We start from the raw sequence: 23,248 nt of genomic DNA, 5'->3' as shown, positions 1-23,248 counted from the left end.
CACACCGAACACACACACACACACACACACACACACACACACACACACACACACACACACACACACACACACACACACACACACACACACACACACACACACACACACACACACACCGAACACACACACACACACACACACACACACACACACACACACACACACACACACACACACACACACACACACACACACACACACACACACAAACAAACTGGAATGCTTTGTAAAATGTAAACTGAAATTTTAACCACTATACTCGTCAGTTTGGTCGCTTAATATTTGGAGCGCTATTCAAGAAGGTTTGTCTTTTTATTTCCTGACTTATTTTTCTCTCTCACTAAGATAAGCACTGAGAGTAAGAAATCGCACAAGATCAAATATTATAACAGAACGACTTATGAGTGTTTGAGAAGGGTCTGTGAGGTGGACTGCACACTGACCCAATGACCCAGTCTAGTGCTGTTTACAGGGTAAACACACATCCCTCCGCTTTATTGGAGGACATTGAATACACTAAGGCTGATTAGCGGCACCAGTGTAATGTTCCTCAGAAAACGTGTATGTGGATGACAATAACAGAAATAATAACAGTCTACCAATGACTTTGAAACATACCTTTTCATCAGTGGTCCGCGTCCTAGCTAGCTAGCTGTTTAAACCTTTCATGTAAAGTAGATACTGACCAAATTATAATAAATAACGTAATATGAGAGCTAAGTATGTGTTTATGTTTATTAAAGCTGCAGGTATTTAGTAGTGCAGGTTTGTTCAGGTTTGTAAGAAGGCTGTCAAAATGCTTGATGCAGCTTGGCATGTGGCTTGCTGTGAATTAGACAAAGGCGATGACTGCAAACCAAGTCAGAACAGCAGAACCATTTTTCCGGACGAAATGTATCATACCTGTTTGGACTAGTGCCTCAAAATTGAATGCTGTACTGCTAGAATGGGGATTAACTCACTCGACTAGAGGGAGAGCACACTATCAAGACAGGCTCTCAATATACAATGTCAATCTCACAGTCCCCTAACAGGCGAGCTCTCACCAAGCAGATACCCCTTCTTCCCGAGAGCCTGTCTTGGTAACACGTTCTTCTCCTAGCATAACGGGCTCTCCCAGGACTGAGGCCTTTGAGGAGGCTCGGATGGCAGTACATCTAAGCGCTGATCCTGGGCTTTTCTGCAGAGGCAGCAGCTGACCTGTCAAACACCACCCATGGGACTCGTAACATGCTGCTAAAGTGCTGAAGTAGGCATGCTGCTTCACCATCAGCAACACCATCAACAGTGGGGCAGTGACAACAACCCTCAGCATGTAACGCAAAAACAAGATATTTCCCCCCTAACACCAATAGCGTCTTTGCAATGGCTACTCTACTGTCTATGCCAGGTTTTCCCATTCATAAGGTGGCAGTATCTTGTATACTTAACAACAACAACAACAACAACAACACTAGTGTTATCTAGATCCATGTTGAGCAGTCTCCATGTTGTGGGTGACCTGGAAGCCATGACTTAACACTACATGGTGATGGTCGACAGGGGTCTGTTATTTTATAAACGTGCCTCACTTGAAAATGATCAGATAGAGTTTAGATAGTTCTATATTTGTCTTCAACATATTTGGTGATTTACAATAAGGCTGACTTTGACTCTAGATATTAGAGCCTTTCGTTTTTTCGTGTCACATTATAAACAGTGCCTGTTAGTCAGCGTTAAAGAACAAAATCAAGAAGATTTAGGGTGATCAAGAAATGGATAAACAACATAACACACCCCTCTCCCTTGCCCTCAAATTGTGTCTAAAATCTGCCGAAAAATGTATGTGGAACGTAGAGAAGATACAGCGCTGAATTGTAGGGTTGAATTGAATGCCCCTTCAATTTGGAGCACAGCTATTTTGAATACGACCTAACCCCTTTATAAGAAAGATATCTGTGCAAGAAACGTGACAATCATGCAGATCAATTGTTCGCATGGCGGTGATTAGAGGGACGGAGAATGAATAACCCTGCAAATTTCTCAGTCATAAAAGAGGCGTGTATTTTCTATTTGTATCGTTACTATTGCTACTATTTATACGGAATGTATTCACGTTAAAATTGTTTCAAGCAACATTAATTTTATTGTGAAATGAATACCATTGAAAAGGAATTTTACGCATTCATTGTATTAACACAATTTTGTATTTATCTGTATTGTGTTATGTCAAGCCTCTTTATGTAGTATTTTTGCCCTCAATATGTTCTGCGTGACTAAACGTTTTCAAAATACAGGAAATAAATACAAACTCTTTTGCATGCCCTTATTAGCTACAAATAAATGTGGCATAGTGTTCTCTGCTCAGCTGTTGTAGAGCTAGCATCGCTACGCTAACAAACTCAGAAGTCACTAATTAGTCTCACTAGCTGAATAATGTATCATTGCTTTGTATCAACACAGAGTGGACTTTAGATTATATTCAAAGAAGCACAGCTATGCTCTCTTCAGCCCATGTCACAGGCAGTGTAGTTATTTGACCGTGTCTCAATTGGGTTGTGTTTGTTTTATTTCATTTCTTGATAGTATTTTCAACATATTAACCAATAGCTTACCACTATTGAGGACGCTGCAAAACAATTGATAGCCACGTTTCTCTGAAGTGTCTCAGAACCACTGTGCAATTCCCCCAACATATTTCATGGAGAAAATGACCCCTTTATATAACTGCATTACAACCGAGATAATTGTGTTTGCGTCCATTGTTGTTTTGGGGGGTGGGGGATAAATTCACTGTCTGCATGTAAACCAGGTTCTTGATAAATAATGCTTTTTAACTCATCATTGTTATTATTCTGAATAAATTAGAGGCTTTTATTACACAAGCCAGCTGCCATCTTTTCTAGCCTGTCCGACCCCGTCGGTCCCAGACCTGCAGTCGATTTAAATAAAACATGGGCAAAATCAGGCAGACTGTTCTCTTCAGGACAATGATGTAAATCTGCTTTAATTAAAGACGTGTGGGCAGGATTAATTGGCTGAGTGAATCCGTGGTCCGTGGGGGTAACTAGGCACACAGGTGCAGCACATTAACCCTTCTTCTTCCTTTTTATCTGGCCGCCTCAGCACAATGACAGAGCCTTGTATCCTCTTTACTTGGGGAGCTCAGAGATACTCCAATGATGGGCCTGCATATACCTATTCAAAGTGGAATAATTAGCTTAAGAAAAGGACGATGACGCATATTCCATCTCTTCATATTTGGTTTCAAAAGAGATGAAGAAGTAAACAAAAAATGTCTTAAAGACAAATGGAAACATAAATTAGAGGAAATAAACTGACAAGGTCAATTTCTGCTTAAAGTTGTTACGACAACGTTGGTTATACTATAATACGTCTCTTGCTGGCTATGCTTAATTACCATCAGAAGGAAAGACATCAGAACTGCAAGTCGTTGTCCCTCATTTGTCCATCACAACGATTTGGTCCCTTCTGCTCCACAAGAAACCAACATTCAACCCAAACTCAAAGAAAGTTCCAAATCCATGGCCTGCATTAAGTAAAACAAAAATAAAAGATAGAATAGAAAAGATCAACTAGAGACAGGGTCTGAAATTATTATATGTTTTAAGGTTATGTTATTGAGTGTGTATGTATGTATGTGTGTGTGTGTGTGTGTCTGTATGTGTGTGTGTGTGTGTGTGTGTGTGTGTGTGTGTGTGTGTGTGTGTGTGTGTGTGTGTGTGTGTGTGTGTGTGTGTGTTTGCATGTGTGTGTATGGGGGGGTCTTAGTGAAACCTGTACAATCTCAATCTCTTTCCACCAGATTCATGGATTCATGCTCTCACACACACACACACACACACACACACACACACACACACACACACACACACACACACACACACACACACACACACGCACACGCACACGCACACGCACACGCACACATACACAGACACATAAGTTCTAATTAGTTGTCAGCCGTGTTCACTTAAGGCCGCTACCTTTGTAACATCACTGCACTAGACTGCTCTAGAGAACCACTTCTGGCAATTTACGGACAACAAAACGATTTACTGTAGGTCAATGGAATCGGGTGGAATGTGTGTGTGTGTGTGTGTGTGTGTGTGTGTGTGTGTGTGTGTGTGTGTGTGTGTGTGAATGTATGTGCATGTGTGTGTGTGTGTGTGTGTGTGTGTGTGTGTGTGTGTGGGGGGGGGGGCAGTTTAACTCCTCTCGCTCTCACCCTCTCTTGAGAGACAACACTAGGAAACAGTGGCAGGGTCCGGTATGTGCACCTCACTGAAAACCCTTAATGTACTGTAAACACAAACACAGCAGTGTGACCGTCTGATGACCGCAGCACCGTCCCCTCATCCCCCTCCCTCACCTGGGGACGGACAGGAGGAGCTCGCCGCGACCCCCCTCCCCCTCCACCGGCTGTCTGGCTGGGTCCATGACGTGTGGTCGCCGCGTCTCCTCTGCTCTCCTGTGTTTCCGCGGGGCCCCTCCCCTGCAGGCCGGGCGGGGCGGGGCCCTCACAGCGAGGACGAGCTCTGGCTGTAGTTCCGCAGGCTCAGTCTGCTGTAGCGGGGGGAGGGCGGCGACGGCGGCGGGTGGGAGGGCGCCGGCGGGAGATACATGCCCAGCTCCGAGACGGGGGAGCCGCTGCTGGACGCCAGGGAGTCCCGGAACGGGGATGGCGGGGTCAGCGCCATCATCAGCTCCTCCTCCAGCTCGGCCCGCCGCAGCGGCGAGTCGGCGGAGCAGGGGGACGGGGGGCCGCCCAGCCCCCGCATGGGGGAGCGGGACCGGGGGGAGGCCAGCGGGAGACAGTGGTGGTGGTGCTGGTGCACGGGGTAAGGGGGCGGGTACGGCGAGTGGGGCGGGGGAGGGGGGATGTGGAGGGGGAGGCCGCCGCGGCCGGACTCCACGGGGGGGAGGGGCTGGATGTCAGCGTAGGCGATGAGGGTGGGGGGCATCTGGAGGTCGCGGGGCAGCAGGTACGGGTCGGCGGGGTGGTAGGGGTCGGCGGGGTGGTACGGGTCGGCGGGGTGGTACGGGTCGGGGGGGAGGTAGGGGTCGGGGGGGAGGTAGGGGTCGGCGGCGGCGGTGGCGTTGGGTGTGTGCGCGTGCGAGTGGGTGGGCGAGGCGGTCAGCATCATGCTGTTGAGCTCCGAGATGTTGGCGGTGAAGCGGTTCACCACGCAGCTGATCTGGTCCATCAGGGTGCTCTGGCCCGGGTGGACGACGGCGGCGCCGGCGACCACGTGACAGTCGCCCCTGGCGACCGCCGGCCCGCCTACCGAGACGCATGCCACGCCCCCGGGCACGCACCCCACCACGCCGCCTGCAACCCCGCCCACCACGGGCACGCCGCCGTACTGAGGCACGATCAACACCGGGGGCTCCTCCCCCAGCCCCGCCCCCAGCCGCTGGCTGACGGTGCTGATGGGCGAGGGCGTCTGCGAGCGGTAGGCGATGGGGTAGCGCTCCTCGTCCTCCGACAGGTCGTACAGGGTCTTGTCGGTGCCCGGGTCGGTGTGCATGGAGAAGGAGGGCATGGAGGGCATGGAGGGCAGGGGCACGTGGGGGGGCAGGTCCCCGGCGCCGCAGTAGCGGCCCTCCGAGCTCTTGGTGAAGGGCTTGATCACGGCCGTCTGGTTGCTCTCCTTGCGCTTGATGTGGAAGGAGAGCCGCTGCCACAGGTGGTTCCCCCGGGAGCTGCTGCGCTCCGTCTGGGCCCAGGACACCGACTTACCGTTGGAGCTGGAGGGGGGAGGGGAGGGGGGTCAGAGAAGGAGGAGGATGGGCAGTGGTGGGATGGCTGGATGTGTTAAGGCTGTGTGTTTTTGTCTGTTTTAAAGACAAAAAAAATAAAATGACGCTCCCTCTCGCTCCACTGTTTTTTTCTTTGATCATTCTCTCTCTCCCCCTCTCCCTCTCCCTCCCTCTCCCCCTCTCCCCCTCTCCCCCTCTCTCTCTCTCTCTCTCTCTCTCTCTCTCTCTCTCTCTCTCTCTCTCTCTCTCTCTCTCTCTCTCTCTCTCTCTCTCTCTCTCTCTCTCTCTCTCTGTCTCTCTCTCTCTCTCTCTCACCTTTGTCAGGTTAATTAGTGTGATTAATCTATCGGGGAACCTCTGATTAAACCACAGACCACCATCACTGGCGTGTAAAGAACTGAAATGACTCAGCCGAAGGACCCACACACACACACACACACACACAACCACAGACACACAATTACCCACGTACGGACTCACACGCACAGACACACACACACACACACACACACACACACACACACACACACACACACACACACACACACACCCACACACACACACACACACACACACACACACACACACACACACACACACACACACACAAACACACAAGCACACGCATGCATGCACACATTGCAGACACCCTCACTGATGTGCACTGATAGACATTCTCCCTCCCCTGGGTGGAGTGAGGCCGTGGCACCACAGTGGTTGATGCTGGGATGTGGCCATCGCCTCAGGCGGGCAGATAAGCCGCCAGGCAACAGCTTGTGAAAATACATGTCCAACTGTCCTGTGCCTGATGCTTCGTTTTGCTATTTGAATTGACAGCTGAGCTGTTTTAAATGAGTCAAATGTAAATCAAGCACTCCTGAAAGAGCTGAGATCGTCCCCAAAAAATATGAAAAGCTGAGAGATTAACATGAACATAACCTTCAGATTATACAATGATCTCTTAGAGAGTGCCTGCCAGCTCATGTGCATACACACACACACACACACACACACACACACACACACACACACACACACACACACACACACACACACACACACACACACACACACACACACACACACACACACACACACACACTGACACACACACTGACACACACACACACACACACACACAGGACAGAAAAATAGATGGAGGGACTAGATCTAGATCCTGACCCTGATCTTGATCCTGACAGATGAGGACCTGATTGAAAGCCTGGGTCCCCCAGTATGATGAGCCAGAGCAGGTCACTCCCTCTGTGGGCTTCCATCAGGGAGTCTCTTCTACAGATGACTGGTGGACAGCCTGGAGGCAGGCCACTGAGTCTCTCCCTCAGTACATACTCTGATCCCCTTTTATTCCTTTGTCATGTTTAACCATGACGCTCTCCCATCCCTGACTTGCACACTCTCTCTGGTTTGCTCCTCTCCCTCCTGCCTCCATGAGGACTCTGTCACCAGTTCACCTCAGGGTCACAGCAACCATCAAGACTCTCTCTCTCTCTCTCTCTCTCTCTCTCTCTCTCTCTCTCTCTCTCTCTCTCTCTCTCTCTCTCTCTCTCTCTCTCTCTCTCTCTCTCTCTCTCTCTCTTTCTCTCTCTCTGGGTCGGCCGTGGAGAATGACTCTCATGGACGCTACAACATATGCTCGCGCACACACGCAGATACGCACACACAAGCAGCCCTCACACTCAAACACACACATACACACACACCTTAAATGTGCTCCCAAAATGGGGCTATTACTGAAATGGTCCCATCGACTGTGATCTAACCAGACCTTGACCTGCCATAAACGAGGTTCAATTTCTTTATTGCATTTTACAGGCGACAGACACACACACGCACACACAGACCCACACACTTGAGCGCACGCACACACACTCGCACGCACACACAAGCACGCATGCACAGACTCACGCGCACATGCAGGCACGCAGACCCACACGCACGTCGCACACACTCACTCACACACAAACGCACGCACGCCGCATGCACACACGGACACGCGGCCGTACCTCAGCGTCTCCCCGGCGGAGCCTCTCCTCTTCCACAGGTTGATCAGGCTGGAGGAGCGGCTGGCGGCCGAGGAGGACTTGCCGTCGCCCACGTGCATGCGCACCACGGTGCTGGTGGTGAAGGCACTGCGCACATTGCGCTCCGGCTTGGCCAGGATGATGTACACCTGGAACACGAGACGGTCAGAGGTAGCACTCTGGTGGAAGGAACACCTGTACTTGTTTATGAGATTATAGGAGTAAAGGCGAGTTGTGGATGAACATCAAAGCATAGAAGTTGAGCTTTGAACCTCAAACCCTGAAGCACTATTTAGGAAAACCTACAAATCAAAGTGAAAGCCCCGGGGGTTGAGGTTCACTCCAAGTTTGACCGAATAGTCCCCCATTTTAGCCCCTACCTTGGGTACAAACATGCAGCAGAGCGCCACGGTGGCACTGAGGCTGACACTGAAGCACATGGTGATGATCTTGTAGTTGGAGCCGAAGTAGATGGGCACGAAGGCCAGCCAGATGATGCAGGTGGTGTACATAGTGAAGGCGATGTACTTGGCCTCGTTGAAGTTGGCCGGAACGTTGCGGGTCTGCGCGGGGAGAGAGCCTTGTGAGTGGTGTGCTTGCGATGGGGAAGGTGGTGAGTGAGTCACCGGTGCAACATAATGACCCTTAGGACTCCTTCTTCACCGGCACGGCGGGTTGTGACCTGTTGTGCTTTTTGTATCACTCCCTCGCTCTGCACCGACAACAGAGACTGAACTCTGAGACACATTAATGAACCGCGTTCGCTCATTTCCACTGCAATATTATTCAACTCTTGAATGCGGAACATTCCGGCAGAGTCTGTGTACAAGCTATTTTGTCGAATCAAATCAATTTCGCTTTGTCTCCTTGACAGACCTGCTGCTGGCCAGGCAGTAATATCCCAACGGTTCTCTAAAACCCCTCCCTCCTCCAGGTTTATGAAGCCTGCATTGGACCCACACTCATCGGGCTAATGTGCTTTGTTGCGTTTGTAAAAATCTAATTAAAATCCCGGGGGATCATATAGTCCTTTCTGATCCTGTTTCATAAGGAAATAAATCAGGAGAAGAAAGACACACTCAGTCTCTAGGATGTTTTTCATTGCACCCTATAGACATACAATACCCAGCCCCCCGTCTCCACGTACCGGATCCCGCTGGGGAGACCAAACCCTTATACCTGAATCAACACCCGCTAACTGGATGGATATCCGACAGCCCATTGTGCATTCCTTTACCACCAGTGAGGGCATAGCGAGGAGCCGTGTGGCCGGTACCTTGAAGGCGTAGAAGGTGCAGCTGAGGATGAGCAGGCCGTTGTAGCCCAGCGGCGCCACCACCCCCAGGTTGGTGGTGTTGCAGATCAGGTTGACCTGGTGGATGCTGGGGTAGTCGTGGATCACCTGGGGACAGCAGCAGCACCACACTGACTCACATGTCCTCAGACAGAAGCACGGGCAGCAGGAGAGTCTAATGCTGTCGTTACCTGCAGGGGTTCCAATGTGAGGCGCACAACACCTTCCTTCTCTTTAACGGCGTGCAGCTCAGATAAATCACTGCAAGTCCCTTTGGATGAAAGCCTCTGCTGCTAAATTACCAAATAGTGAAAAAGTCCTGAAATAGCACTTTGACATCACAGGCTTTGTTTGTGTTTGTCATGTCTGGCGGTGTGTTGTTTTTTCTATCTGCCACCGTGACCACGCTGTGTCAACCAGAGTGCCCTCTGATTTGCATATTTCTAAAGTATTTACACAGGCAGCACAACACAGGCATTAGCACAGAGGGTCTGGCACGGAGCTAATGCAACTTGATGGTGCTGCCTTGATATCGCGGCCCCTGAGAGGCGGCTGGCAACTTGGAAATCCACTGGCAGCCAATCAATTGGGAGTCTAAAAGAATAACGGAGCCGAGCAGGATTGGGCCACTTCCACGGGAAATTGAAATGGCGAGACTGTCCATCTGTGCCTTGCAGTAGCAACCTAAAAATAAACTAAACGCTTATCCCCCAAAAACCTGCTATGTCACCGACACAGAGAGCTGAGTAGTGGTTCACTTTCATTTTTGAGAGGAGACTGTGTCATCCGCGCAAATGCAGGCAATTAAGCAACAACATCCAAGCAAATAAGTATCACGAAACCAGATGCATCATGAATGTAAATTCTGATGATAGCATTCACGCAAAGTGATGCTTTCAGAAATGTAGACGAGACAACAGAGAGGACAGGCCACATAAATGCTGCATAAATAACCTAACCTACTACTGTCAATCTGTCAATCACTGGGATTTTCTTTCATTTTTTTCTACCCGTCTCGAAGAGTCGCGTTCTAGCGGTTCCCTTTCTTATTTAAAACTCGTTGCTGGAAAAGTTGGGATTAAGATAACGCTACACTGCTTCTTATGTACACATTTATGTGAATTAGTTACTGGAGAGTAAATTGAAGCACTTCAATGAAAATCTGCGTTGGTTCTGTCGCAGACCTTCTTAGATGCGCAGACCCTCTCAGCCTACTGAGGAGTTTAAACCAGGCTGGTCGGCATCCCTGTCTGGTCGGCATGCTGAGCGCCTCCAGAGCGCGGAGCCCTACCTGCGGGGGCTCCATGAGGAACAGAGCCACGATGATACCCAGCTGCAGCAGGATGAGCAGGAAGGCGATGATGAGCTGGGCGCAGGCCGACATGAAGCGCGGCTTCTTGGTGCAGATCTTCTTCTTGCTGCCGGCCAGGATCCGCGCGATGCGGTTGGTCTGCAGAAGGCACACATGCGTTGAATAGGGATAAGGACACTAACGTGAGCCATCATGGGCCATAGCGTGACGAAAACACTGCAGAGCTCCGCCCTTATGGCGAGGGGTTACCTTGGTGACCAGGGCAGAGTAGCTCATGGCGGGGGACAGGCCGATGCCCAGCCGCTGCAGGTAGCAGTGCATGACGTGGGGCTTGGCGATGAGTGTGAAGGTGCACAGATAGCCCAGACAGATCCCAGCCAGGATGATGTAGCAAAGCTCCCGGCTGGAGGACTTCACCACCGGGGTGTCTCTGAACCTGGGGCCGTGGACACACGCATTAGAGCTGTACCCCCAAGACTATTGGGACCGCGTGGACAGCAAATGGCCTCTTGCTTTTAATCATAATAATTATAATAACAATAATTACAGGAATGTATGATTAAACAAATGAATATTAACTCTGTAAGTGTTAAAATGATTTGGCAGGTTTGCTAAGAGCCCAGGTTGATTGTTGACATTGTCTATGAGCAGATGTAAATCAACCTTTCATTTTGTTAATCTCCCCGCCTGTCCACTCGAAGAAGTGTTCCACAACCGGACAGTTGGCGATCAATTGTCATCCATTATGTTCCAATCTAGTGTTTCATCAGCAATCAAAAATGTATATTTTTGTACAACCAAGGTAAATTGTAGTCCAACCAAGGTAAGTGCATACAAACTGCCCTGACTGGGTGGCTTTCTCCAATATCGCCCACAAATGAACAAATCCAGAAGTTTGGTTTCTGTGTTAAAGTGCCACTGAGCATGCTCACAGACTTAGAGACTGAGTTGTACGATTAGAATCGTCAGCGTAATAGGCATTATTCATTATTCTAGGTGATTACTCTGTATTCTGAGTGCAAAGCAAAATGCAAATAACTTGCACGGGCAAGTTTGCAAGGGTGTGTTTTTCTAACTGATCTGAACGCAACATTAGCATTCTGAGATTTCAGGGTCGCTGCGCACGCCCAACCCACCGGTTGCAATGCAGTGGGGAAAATATTTGTGTTCAGTTGACAGTCTCGTTCCTCCTCCATTCATACAACCAGAACTGAGCAGTGTGAATGCGTAGGCTGCATTCCAATCGGTTTGAGAACACTCCCTCCAACACTCACCCTCATAACTTATTCAAATTACACTCTACACTGCAGAATTCAGAATGATCATTCTGCATGTGATGCAGCCAAGGTCTTCACTCAGAATTTAGAATCCAAGCATTTAAACAAAGACAGTATCTTGTGGATTTGGTTGTTTGCGGGCACTATTGGAGAAAAAAAACTATCCAGGGCCGTTTGTGTGCCCTTATTTGTGTTGGACGCACAAAGAGGCTATGGGAGATGCTTAACACTTGTTGGAGTATAATGGATCTGAAAGGCTCGCCAACACATTTGGGAGCGTGCCGACACCATCAGAGGAGGTGAGTTGAACAAAGATATTGGCGGATTCGATTTACATCTGGACATAGAGCCAACAGGCCAAATCCTTTAACACGCTCAATACAATTAATTTTAAACACAAATTAGAAGAGGACAGAGGAGGATCGAGACCAGCAATGAAACAGAAATTTGTTTAAACATATACAACGAAAAAAAGAGTTGTATGATCACATAAACATGCTATTTTACTATTGTCTAGCCACTACCATGAATCACAAAACTATTACTGCCTCTCATTCCCCCAGAAGCATGCAGGGTACAGATACCCATGAGGCCAATGTTCTGGCGACAACAGTTAAAAGTAAAGTGTGTTGCTCAAGGGACAGTATTCATGTGTCTGACGGTGCACAGAATGGGAGAGGGGGATTATACCTGATGAAGACAGCCGTCACAAAGAATGTGAACATGAGGCCCAGACAGGCGAAGACAACGGCAGCGATTGGCTCAGGATCCCCCCAGCGCAGATACTCCACTGGGATTGGATCACAGCCTGATGGGCGGGGACAGCAACATCAATCAAACAAGTAAACCCTAAGTTCTATGAATTCTTTGCATTCATCTGTCTCGCTCTCGCTTATTTCATTGTCGTTTCAGAGTGTAATAAGGGTGAGCACAAAGCATGAGGATAATACGATTCTTCTTAAGTGGTTGTTCTACAGCAGGTCTTATTCTTGATCCTCCAGCCCACATTAAACAGTCCTTTTAGCTCTCTGTCTTTGACTCACTCACTGTCACTCCCCTCGCAAAAATCCCATCTCCATCTTTTTAACAAACGGTTATCTCTATCGTTATCTACTTCCTTCCATCTCTCCTTCCTGTCTCTCAACAGTTCCTCCTTTCCTGCTCTTTGCCTTCCATTATGCTGTACTTCTTGATTTTAGTCATCCCTCATCCGGCACTTAGTTTCAGCAGCTCCTTTGGAGTGGGTTTGGTGTGTGCACTGTGCGCATGTGCTTGTGTGTGTGTGTGTGTGTGTGTGTGTGTGTGTGTGTGTGTGTGTGTGTGTGTGTGTGCATAAGTTTGCTTGCATGTGTTCGCTGGCATCTTAGTATGTGTGTGTTTGTGTGTGTGTGTTTGTGTGTGTGTGTGTGCATTTGTGTGTGTGTGTGCGTGCATCTTCTTCTCCCCCCCCTGTCTTCCTTTGCTACTCTGTATTTATCTGCCCACGCCTCTCCTGTCCCCTGTCACCCCATCATCCGTCTCTCTCTGGTGCCCCCCCCCCCCTTCCATCCTCTCCATCCCTGTCTTCGGTGTGGAGGTAGGGCATGATGAAGTGGCATTAATTAAAGGGACAGATGTAATTACCGTCCACCGTAACATAAGCTCCAGAATTACCACCTGGCTGGCCGAGCACAGACACGACACCGGGGACGCTTAATGTGCACATATGCACACGCACACACGGACGCACACACACACTCACGCATGTAGGTCCGCAACTACGCAAGCACTGAATATATTTTCATTGCCATATTCTGATACTAAATCTCTCTCACTAACACACACACACACATAACTGGTGGTGGTGAGTGAGGTCCCCCCCTTCAATGTAAATGCGTCTTTGAGTGTCTAGGAAAAAGCGCTATATAAATTCAATGCATTATTATTATTATTATAATATACTTTTGTCGTCTTTCTCTCTTTCTGACTCACACACACGCACACACACACACACACACACACACACACACACACACACACACACACACACACACACACACACACACACACACACACACACACACATATACAAGCAGACTGTAAGGCGTGGCAAGGGCACTTTAAGTGGCAGTATATCAGTGTTTAAGTCTTTTAAAATCAATCAGCTTTATTGAATGGGTGATGTAGATGTGATTAGGGAGATAAACAGTGTTTGGTGACTGTAATTGAAACAGAGTTGAGGGAGACATAAAGGCAGGCAAGGCAGTTGAGTGCTGAACCACAAGCCGGGTTGAGTCATTGATACTGAAGTAGCAGCAGCAGCAACACAAGACACATAAAACTGGGACCTAAATCATAGCCACTCCTATTGTAGGAGGTTGTTTTGTTTCAGGAAATTGCAAAGCTGTGCTGCTGTGCAGCATGTTTGGTAGGTAACATTATATTGAATAAAGATATAAAGACAGGGTGCCAGGGACATTTTTGGATGAAATCTCCCATGGTGAGGTGGGATAATATAAAGGCTTGCATTGGTTTTGGAATCTAGGCTTGGTTTTATATTGTACGCTGAATACATAACAAGAAACATCCTGTCCGAGGTTCTACTAAATACCGATTCCAGTTTAAAGACTGCCATAAAATGTTCTGCATTCATCATCACAAAAATGTACACTTTGAAGTTTGAAATAAGTGCTACGTTTGCCTTGTTGCAACACACCAACCTTCAGTGATTTAGTACAACTTTATACCTCTCCTTTAGGGTTTATTGGCTATCTGTCCTAAGAGCTGGTCAGATCTGCGGGGGCAGCTCACGAGAGGTTTTAGTCCATCTGAGGCTTTGTCTCAGTACTCCCTCAAAGGGTCTGAGAGCTCAGAGTGTGTGCGGAGCTTCCCTGATCAGCGAGAGCGCTGAGTCCCAGAGGTAATCCTCCCCGCTCTGCTCTCATGCCTGCTGCTTCTGTCACAACCTAATTTAGTCTCTCACCTCACTAACGCCTCGTTCCTTCTCTCTCTCTCCCTCTCTCTCTCTCTCTCTCTCTCTCTCTCTCTCTCTCTCTCTCTCTCTCTCTCTCTCTCTCTCTCTCTCTCTCTCTCTCTCTCTCTCTCTCTCTCTCTCTTTCTCCCTCTCTCTCTCTCTCCTCATCTACTAGTCTCTTAATATCTCCTCTCTGTTGTTCTCTCTCTTTCACTGGCTTTTATCTACACCATCTACTTCTGGCTGCTGTTTACACTCACAGAGGCTGCCATACTCTTTCCATCCCAAAACTAAGGTTGTCTCCCTGTCATCCCTCCATCTGTCTATCATTCATCTATCCATCCATCCATCCATCCGTCCGTCCGTCCGTCCGTCCGTCCGTCCGTCCGTCCGTCCGTCCGTCCGTCCGTCCATCCATCCATCCATCCATCAACATAAAACATGGGCAAACGCACGGCTGTTCTAATGACCACACAGCGATGTATTCATGGATGCACCCAGACATATCCCCCTCCCTTGTAATTGGCTGTGGGTGGCTTTTCCGTTTCCGCCTCCAACTGTTGACCATATCCTTGTCCACAACACGCTGTTTCGTTTTTGTGTTTCTTGCCGTTCGTTCTCACTGCGATGGTCGTTTTTGTAGCTAGTCGAGCAGCTGATCCTGCGTCAGCCTCATTGTTCCCTTCATGTTCTAATCACGCCGCCCGGCAGACAGGGATAATCAGCCAGCTCGCGCTACAGCCCGAGCTGTAGCGCGAGCTGTAGCCCGAGCTGTAGCGCGAGCTGTAGCCCGAGCTGTAGCGCGAGCTGTAGCCCGAGCTGTAGCGCGGGCTGTAGCCCGAGCTGTAGCGCGAGCTGTAGCGCGGGCTGTAGCGCGGGCTGTAGCGCGAGCTGTAGCGCGGGCTGTAGCGCGGGCTGTAGCCCGAGCTGTAGCCCGAGCTGTAGCGCGAGCTGTAGCCCGAGCTGTAGCCCGAGCTGTAGCCCGAGCTGTAGCCCGAGCTGTAGCGCGAGCTGTAGCCCGAGCTGTAGCCAGCGGCTGCGGGCCGCAGCCACCGGGGGGAAATAGGAAGTCCAATCGCCTTGGAAACGTATTTTCGTGAGACGCTGCCGCTGATGCAGAATGAGTAGAATAGCGTTGAGCATGTCAAAAACTAATTAGAGGGAGGTGGAAGGGAAGGATGGGGAGGGGGAGGAGGAGGTGAGGAGTTAGTTCTCTCTCACTTTGTTTCCCTGCTTACATAATTGGTACGCTGATTGCGATAATAGCCTAGACGATTCTTTTTTTGTTCAGATAAACCGCATTTAGCCGGTGACTGCCTGGGACCTTTAAATGGTCATAGGCATGCACACAGATATACAACCCATGAAACGCACACACACTCACACACACATTGCCAATAACACACCTGTGAGGTCGTCGGTGGGCCAGGAGCCAAGTTCACAGGCGCGGCAGGTGTACTCGTCGAACACAAACTCGTTCTCCTTACAGGGGGTGCAGGTCCAGCAGCAGCTCACCTCGCCTTTACGGATCACCTGGGGGGGGGGGGGGGGGGGGGGGGCGCCGCGGGATACGGTTACACACAGACACCAACCACACACACACACACACACACACACACACACACACACACACACACACACACACACACACACACACACACACACACACACACTGATGTCATTCACATCCATGCACGACAATGTCGTCGTTCCAACCCTCTTCTTCTGAATTTGACCAAATCAGTTGTTGTGCCAACAAATCCATGAATACAACCCCGATCATGGATGGATTTACTATTCAGTGATTTTGCAGACCCTTTGATCCAAGGTGACCCTTGGATTTTCTGTTGTTATTATTGAGTAGGTAGGGGCAGGTAGCCCGCCGCCATTGGGGTTCGAACCCAGAACATTTCAGTTGCCCATTTCAGATACTCTAACCAATAGACAATCCTCCCCCCCAGATGTAACTATGCCCACAAAAAAAAAGTCTCTTAGGTCCAAATTGGTAAACCTATAGTTTAATTACTTCAATGCCAACATAAAGGCCAAACTATATAATACAATTATTCAATGCAGGTATGTGTTATATTATTTGTTATTTGTTATATTTGTTCTTCCTTCTGGTAAACAGCGGCCAACATGCCATATTTAGTCCAATTCCATTGCTCTATTGTTGGCTGTATCTCATAGCACGGGATTGACTGCCAACTGTGATTTTACTTATAAAGGTCGCTTAAAGGCACCGACTTTGGTTTGATAAGGCCTTTAAGTCGGTAAGTATGTGCGTACATAGTGATCCTCCTGCAATTGGTGTCTCGTCTGTTACCTTGATCTGTCCTTTATCACAGGGCTCACTGCACACAGACTTCAGGATGGCGTCCTTGCTGGCCCAGACCTCGTCGTCGTCGATCCTCAAGCCCCTGCGGTCCCAGGTGCCGATATTGATGTAGTCGTAGTAGTCCTTGCCCATCTTCTTGAAATTCATGATCTCATACCTGGGACAAGCCGACGCACGGGTCAAAGGGAAGGAATGGAGAACAAAGGACAGGGTGTGGTCTTTAGGCTCTCGTCAACAAGATACCGGCCCCATTCCAGAGCACAAATGTCAACTTCACACTTGAAAACAATCCTGTACAGCAGGAACACTCCATGCCGTTAACCTTACCGCATCGTTTCAACGACATCAACCGTCTCCCCCGTCTCTGTCCACCTACCCGCCTAGAGCACCTACCTGCCAGGTGAATCTCCGTTGGCGTCGAACAGGATCCCCTCCCCGGACACGCCTGTGAAGTTGGTTTTCATGAGGAAATCCAGCAGTGTGGCTCCATCGATGGGTCGCATCGCATCGCAGAGGCCCTGCCGCGCAGCAACGGAGAAGGTTCACTTCATCGTTTGAACACACCGTGGCAATCATCACACACAGATTTTAATCAGTCGCCCGTATTTGCGGACAACTTATGGACGAAAGTTACACCCATCAAATAATCCATCCGTCCATACAAGCTCCGTCTGCTGCTCACCTGGTAGCCGGGGCAGAGGGCTTGCTGCATGTTATGCAGGCCGTACGCCATGGAGTAGATGGCGTTTATCACAAACCCCATCTTAGTGTCCTGGGCATACTGCTGGCGAAGAGACTCGCGCTCTGTACGGGTGTGTGTGTGTGTGTGTGTGTGTGTGATAGGGAGAGAGGAGAGGGGGGCAAGGGATTAGGTGAAGAAGGATGAAAAGAACAAGCACTACCATCAGAACAACTCTCCACTTCACTTTTCCTTCCTGAAACAAAATCAGTATTTCTCTTACTGTTACATTACAAGTCCATCTCCTTTGTTTATTTTGTATCTTTTCCTCCTTCAATTCTCCGCCCCCTCATCTATCTTCTCTGCCCTCTCCTGTCTCTGTTCATTTGCAATTGATGCCCTCTTTTATTAAAGTGCAGCAGCTCCTTTGAAGCAGCACTCACACACCGTTTGGACTATGAATGGATGGAATAACACAGAAGGAAGGAGAGAGAGACAAAGACGCAAAGAGGGGGAGAGAGACAGAGGAAGAGAGACAGAGAGAGACAGACATAGAGAGACGGAGACAGACAGGGAAAGAGAGGGGGAGAGAGAGCGACAGACAGAGAGAGGGGGAGCGAGAGAGACAGAGACAGAGAGGGCAACGGAAGAAATAAGAAAGAGAATGTGCTCAGGTGACGTGTGTGTGTGTGTGTGTGTATGTGTGTGTGTGTGTGTGTGTGTGTGTGTGTGTGTGCATGTGCGTGGGTTGGTGTTTGTGTATGTATTTTGTATGTTGATGATCTCACACATGGTTTTCATTATCATCTGTTATTAAAATAGCATTCGCATAAATATGCAAATGATTCTCAACCCTATTTTGTTGACAGCGAATAGATACCCACCCCCACCCCGAACCGCACCCCGAACCCCCCTGCCTCACTTCCAATCCCCTCCTTTCCTCCCTCTCTCACCCCCCACCTCTTTCTCTCTCTTTGTTTTGATGAGCAGTTTGGCGCCATAATTGGCCATGGTCGAAGCACCTGTTTTACACGTCTGACTCAGTGGTTGCACGTGTTTGATATCGGCGCATCTGTGTGTCTGTGTCTGTCTGTGTTTCTGTCTGTGTGCCTTTCTGTGTGTCTGTATGTGTGTCGGCCTGTATGTGTGTCGGTCTGTGTGTGTGTCTGTCTTTGTGTGTGTGTCTGTGGGTCTGTGTGTCCGTTTGTGTGTCTGTCTGTCTGTTTGTGTCTGTGTGTCTGTGTGAATGTTTGTGTGTCTGTCTGTGTCTGCTTCTGTGTGTGCCGGCCTGTTACCACTTAACTGCAACTTAAATGATATATGTGTGTCTTGATGTTGTGATATTGTATTCCATATTAGGACTGGTCTATGATCCACATCAGTGATTCAACCAGTGAGCCATGAGACGAGTATCTCCCAGATAAAACAATTACCGTACACGTTTAGGAGTCTGGAGTGTTACAACCCTAAACCTTACTCTCGTGGACTTCAAAGGTACTTCCTCAACATTGTTCCCCTGCTGCACCTCTACCTCCCATAGTGTCCTACACCCCTACACTTAGAAGCCTCTTGGCCTGATAGGAGTTCCCTATCCTACCAACAGTTAAAAACACATTTGGCAAGCAGGCAAACAAGAAAGAAACATCACCAAACACGAGCCGGTCCACCGAATCAGCCACAGCAGCGGACGCAGAAGGCCGGACGCCTCACACCATGGAAACACAGGCGGCGGGCGGCGGCGGCGTAAAGGGGGGCGAGGGGGTTTACTCACTGAAGGTAGGAATGCCGTACTCACTGCTACAGGTGCGGTTGTACTTGGGGTTCTCCTGGGGGTGTCCCTTGAGCCGGCAGTGGAAGCGGTGCTGCCAGAACTCGGGGAACCAGGGGTTGCGGTGGTTGTTGTCCGGCCGCAGCTTCAGGTAGTAGTCGTCGAACCACTTGACGTCCGCCGACTGGAGCTTGATGGTGATGCCCCCCGCCGCCTCGCGGACGTAGCCGTCCGTCACGTCATAGCGGTCGGCCCAGCCGTCGCTAAGGAGAGAGAGAGAGAGAGAGAGAGAGAGAGAGAGAGAGAGAGAGAGAGAGAGAGGGAGAGAGAGAGAGAGAGAGAGAGAGAGAGAGAGAGAGAGAGAGAGGGAGAGAGAGAGAGGGGGAGAGAGAGAGAGAGAGAGATAGGACGAGAGATAGTATGACAGAGAGAGAGACAAACACAAGTCAGCAGAGGGACACGGATATAAGACAGTAGCGAGAGGGAGAGAGAATTGCTACTTTATTTAATCAACATCATGATAATGGGGAAAAGAGGTCATTCTGAGGAGATGTGAAGACGTTCTCTCTTCAGCTCCAACATAGACCACCTGAACTCTTGCAGCTGGACCCACTCTATACCCACTCAGGCTAGCTCAGCCTAACCAGCTGACGGCTGGACACCTCAGAAGATCTTAAGTGAAAACCAAATACTAACACAATACAATACAACTCATTCTAGATGAATAGTGATCCAGTTGGTGACATAGAAATAATATGGATTAATCCTGGTCCAAATCTCAATTTAAAATGCAAAAAAGGATAAGAAAAATAGGATGTAATTATGGACAAAAGTTTGCCTGCTATAGGGGGTAAGCTGTTAATGGCCATTATAGGTTAGGGTGAGGTGAGGTGAGGGCAAGCAATCATTCTGGCAACGTATAGACCATTGCGATTCCTATTGAAACGATTGACGTGTCGATTGGCGCTCTCGTCTTCAAAACGAGAGCTGGTAAATTGTGAAAAATGAATCAAACTGTAATTAGACAACGTGGTTACATGCTATAGAACCTAGAGTATCTGTGGTATAAAGGCTGGGACGAATTTCGAATTATAAATATGTACAATGCATAACGTTAGCATTGTACCTATTCAGAGGAGTGAACAACGTTTCCGTTGCATAAGAACCTTACGGGAGGGTAATGATTGTTCCAGGTATTAGTCAAACCCTCAGGCGTTACCAGGAAAACTAAGTTATGGCTTGTGTAAAACTTTATATTTGGATTGTAAAACGTATGAAAATATAAATTAATGGTCTTCATTTATTGTCTTTGTCAAGTGACCATGCTATAAGCGGGACAATGCCCTTCGAGGTGTCCATTATCAGGAATTAATGGACTGCTCGGAGGCAGCCGGTTCTAAGGCCTCCGCGTTGTCCATTAATTCCTGATAATGGACACCTCGAAGGGCATTATCCCTTACATATTCACTGGACCATGACCATCTTTTGGATAACAGACTCATAACATCTCATCAACATATCCATCAGGCCATATTTTACAGGAGAGGGATTGGGTTAGGGATTGGGGGAAAGAGAGAGCGAGAGAGTATGTGGGTGTGAGAGAGAGAGAGAGAGAGAGAGAGAGAGAGAGAGAGAGAGAGAGAGAGAGAGAGAGAGAGAGAGAGAGAGAGAGAGAGAGAGAGAGAGAAAGAGAGAGAGAGAGAGAGAGAGAGAGAGAGAGAGAGAGAGAGAGAGAGAGAGAGAGAGAGAGAGAGAGAGAGAGAGAAAGAGAGAGAGAGAGAAAGAGAGAGAGTGTTCATAAGCAAAACAATCTTAATTTACATATAATGATATATAATTCTTAAAACGATGTTGTACACATAAAACATGAATAAATCGACTGTTAATGAAATTACAATAACACTATTGTTTAACATTATTTGCATTTCTAAGTGGAACAAATACTTTTGTTTGTTACACTTCCTTTGCCAAGTTTCCAACACAACATATTATTAAACTGTGTGTAATAGCCAAATTATGGTAATTATAGTGTAGTCCATCTATTTTGAAGAATAATGGAAAAGTGTGCTATCATTGTTGAGTTTGTTTTCATCTCGATGTTATCTTGATTTGGAGTTCAATTGTCCCTCTTTTCAAAACAGCCTAGCAGAAGCCTAATATAATTTAGACCCACGAAAATGCACGCACGCATAACACAACACACATGCAAATACGACGCAAGGTGTAGGCCTACAAGTCATTCCCTCCCAGATTGTTTTCTCTGAAAAAAGGATAAACAAGTAGTGATCGGAGCAAGAGACATAGAGAGGCAGAGAGAAAGAGAAAGAGAGAGAGAGAGAGAGAGAGAGAGAGAGAGAGAGAGAGAGAGAGAGAGAGAGAGAGAGAGTGACATGAGGGACCCGAGCAGGAACAGAGGGAGGAACAGAAAACTAATGAGCGCCTCACAGTGTGGTGAAGGGGGATTGATTGATAGGCAGGGTAAGAAATCGGAGGAAGAAAGGAAAGCGTCGCCAGAGCGATGACCAGTCTATACTGAATCCCCAATGAAGGAACAATCCCCTGTCAGATTTACACAGCAGCATAACTCACACAGGGCACATTTATTTCCAATGAAATATTTTGTGTCTCCGTGCGTGAGTGTGTGTGTGTCTGTGTACGTCTGTGTGTTACTGAGCGTGAGGGTGTGTGTTTGTGTGTGTCTGTGTGTATGTGTCTGAGCGTGAGGGTGTGTGTGTGTGTGTGTGTGTGTGTGTGTGTGTGTGTGTGTGTGTGTGTGTGTGTGTGTGTGTGAATTTGTGAATGTGTGTGTGTTATCATAATCCCCTTTAATAACTCTTATGTCCTCACACCCCTCCCTCTCTCACACGTCTCTCCCCAGACTAGAGAGGATAAATCACAAGGATGGCATTTCCAGAGGCTGACATCCATCATGTCCTGTAAACACCTAGCTACACCCCCAGGCCCCTCCACCAAGCAACCCCATCCGGCCACACACCCAGCAACATCACCCAGCTACACCAATCAGATACCTTTGCTGCAACACCCAAACACACCACCCAGCTACACCACCCAGCTACACCACCAAGATACACCACCAAGATACACCACTAAGATACACAACCCAGATACCCAAGCTGAATAGCGGTCTACCGTCCAGTAGGAGTGTATGCAGAGGATAAACGTCGCTGATAGAGGGTGGCCCCGCTTCCCCCACACACAGCTACATACACACACACCAGGGGCTGCATAGACTAACCGACGAATCAACAGGTCGATGTAACTAGGCAACCCTGGCAGGAGACATCGACTAGTCTTTGGCATGTCATTTCACACACTTCCAATATGGCAATTGCAGGAAAGACAGCAGTTGGTGAGCTTTTGGCGCAGCAAACACAGACTTACACTTCAAGTGTGTTTAAATACCTCAAAAAAGATTACATAAATAGCATCGTTCCTTGGAAAATATGCAATTCGGGTTCTAAAGTACAACAAAAGTACACTGGGCACTAGCACTAATGAAGGGAAGACTGACAACCATACTCCTGTTCAGAGTATCCTGTTCAACATCTTTACCAAACGGCCTGATTTAATAGACAGGAAACGACAGCAGATAACAGGTTTGCTAGTGAATTTCATCGTCAAAGACATCAGACCTTTGGCTGTAGTACGCAGGGAAGGCTTTAGAGAAATGCCCACATTGATGCCCACCTCTTTTATATGCAAACCAGGGACGCAAGGCAAAGACTGTGAATGAGGATATTGACATCCAGTAGGCTTACGACTGTCACTTTATTTAAAAGTCTACTTAAGCAAGTTAAAATA

The 23,248-nt window shown here is 48.4% G+C and overlaps 1 protein-coding gene across 1 annotated transcript in view; it reads right to left on the bottom strand.

Moving 5' to 3' along the window:
• Positions 1 to 4,160: 4,160 nt before the first annotated feature.
• The window catches only part of grm5b (glutamate receptor, metabotropic 5b), a 62,256-nt gene continuing 43,168 nt past the window's right edge, over positions 4,161 to 23,248 (bottom strand). Inside the window, exons 7-18 of the mRNA XM_030381040.1 lie at positions 19,430 to 19,689; positions 17,662 to 17,783; positions 17,373 to 17,497; positions 16,968 to 17,136; positions 16,048 to 16,174; positions 12,379 to 12,496; positions 10,661 to 10,847; positions 10,391 to 10,549; positions 9,082 to 9,207; positions 8,186 to 8,368; positions 7,788 to 7,954; positions 4,161 to 5,751 (exon numbers count right to left, since the gene is read on the bottom strand). Of these exons, the coding sequence (XP_030236900.1) occupies positions 4,521 to 5,751; positions 7,788 to 7,954; positions 8,186 to 8,368; positions 9,082 to 9,207; positions 10,391 to 10,549; positions 10,661 to 10,847; positions 12,379 to 12,496; positions 16,048 to 16,174; positions 16,968 to 17,136; positions 17,373 to 17,497; positions 17,662 to 17,783; positions 19,430 to 19,689 (2,974 nt within the window). The 3' untranslated portion in view covers positions 4,161 to 4,520. The remainder of the gene's footprint in view (positions 5,752 to 7,787; positions 7,955 to 8,185; positions 8,369 to 9,081; positions 9,208 to 10,390; positions 10,550 to 10,660; positions 10,848 to 12,378; positions 12,497 to 16,047; positions 16,175 to 16,967; positions 17,137 to 17,372; positions 17,498 to 17,661; positions 17,784 to 19,429; positions 19,690 to 23,248) is intronic.

The sequence above is a fragment of the Gadus morhua genome, chromosome 16 (assembly GCF_902167405.1).
Source record: "Gadus morhua chromosome 16, gadMor3.0, whole genome shotgun sequence".
NCBI classification, from domain to species: domain Eukaryota; kingdom Metazoa; phylum Chordata; class Actinopteri; order Gadiformes; family Gadidae; genus Gadus; species Gadus morhua.
The sequence above is the reverse complement of the archived record's forward strand: the minus strand, read 5'-3'. Positions and strand labels throughout refer to the sequence as shown.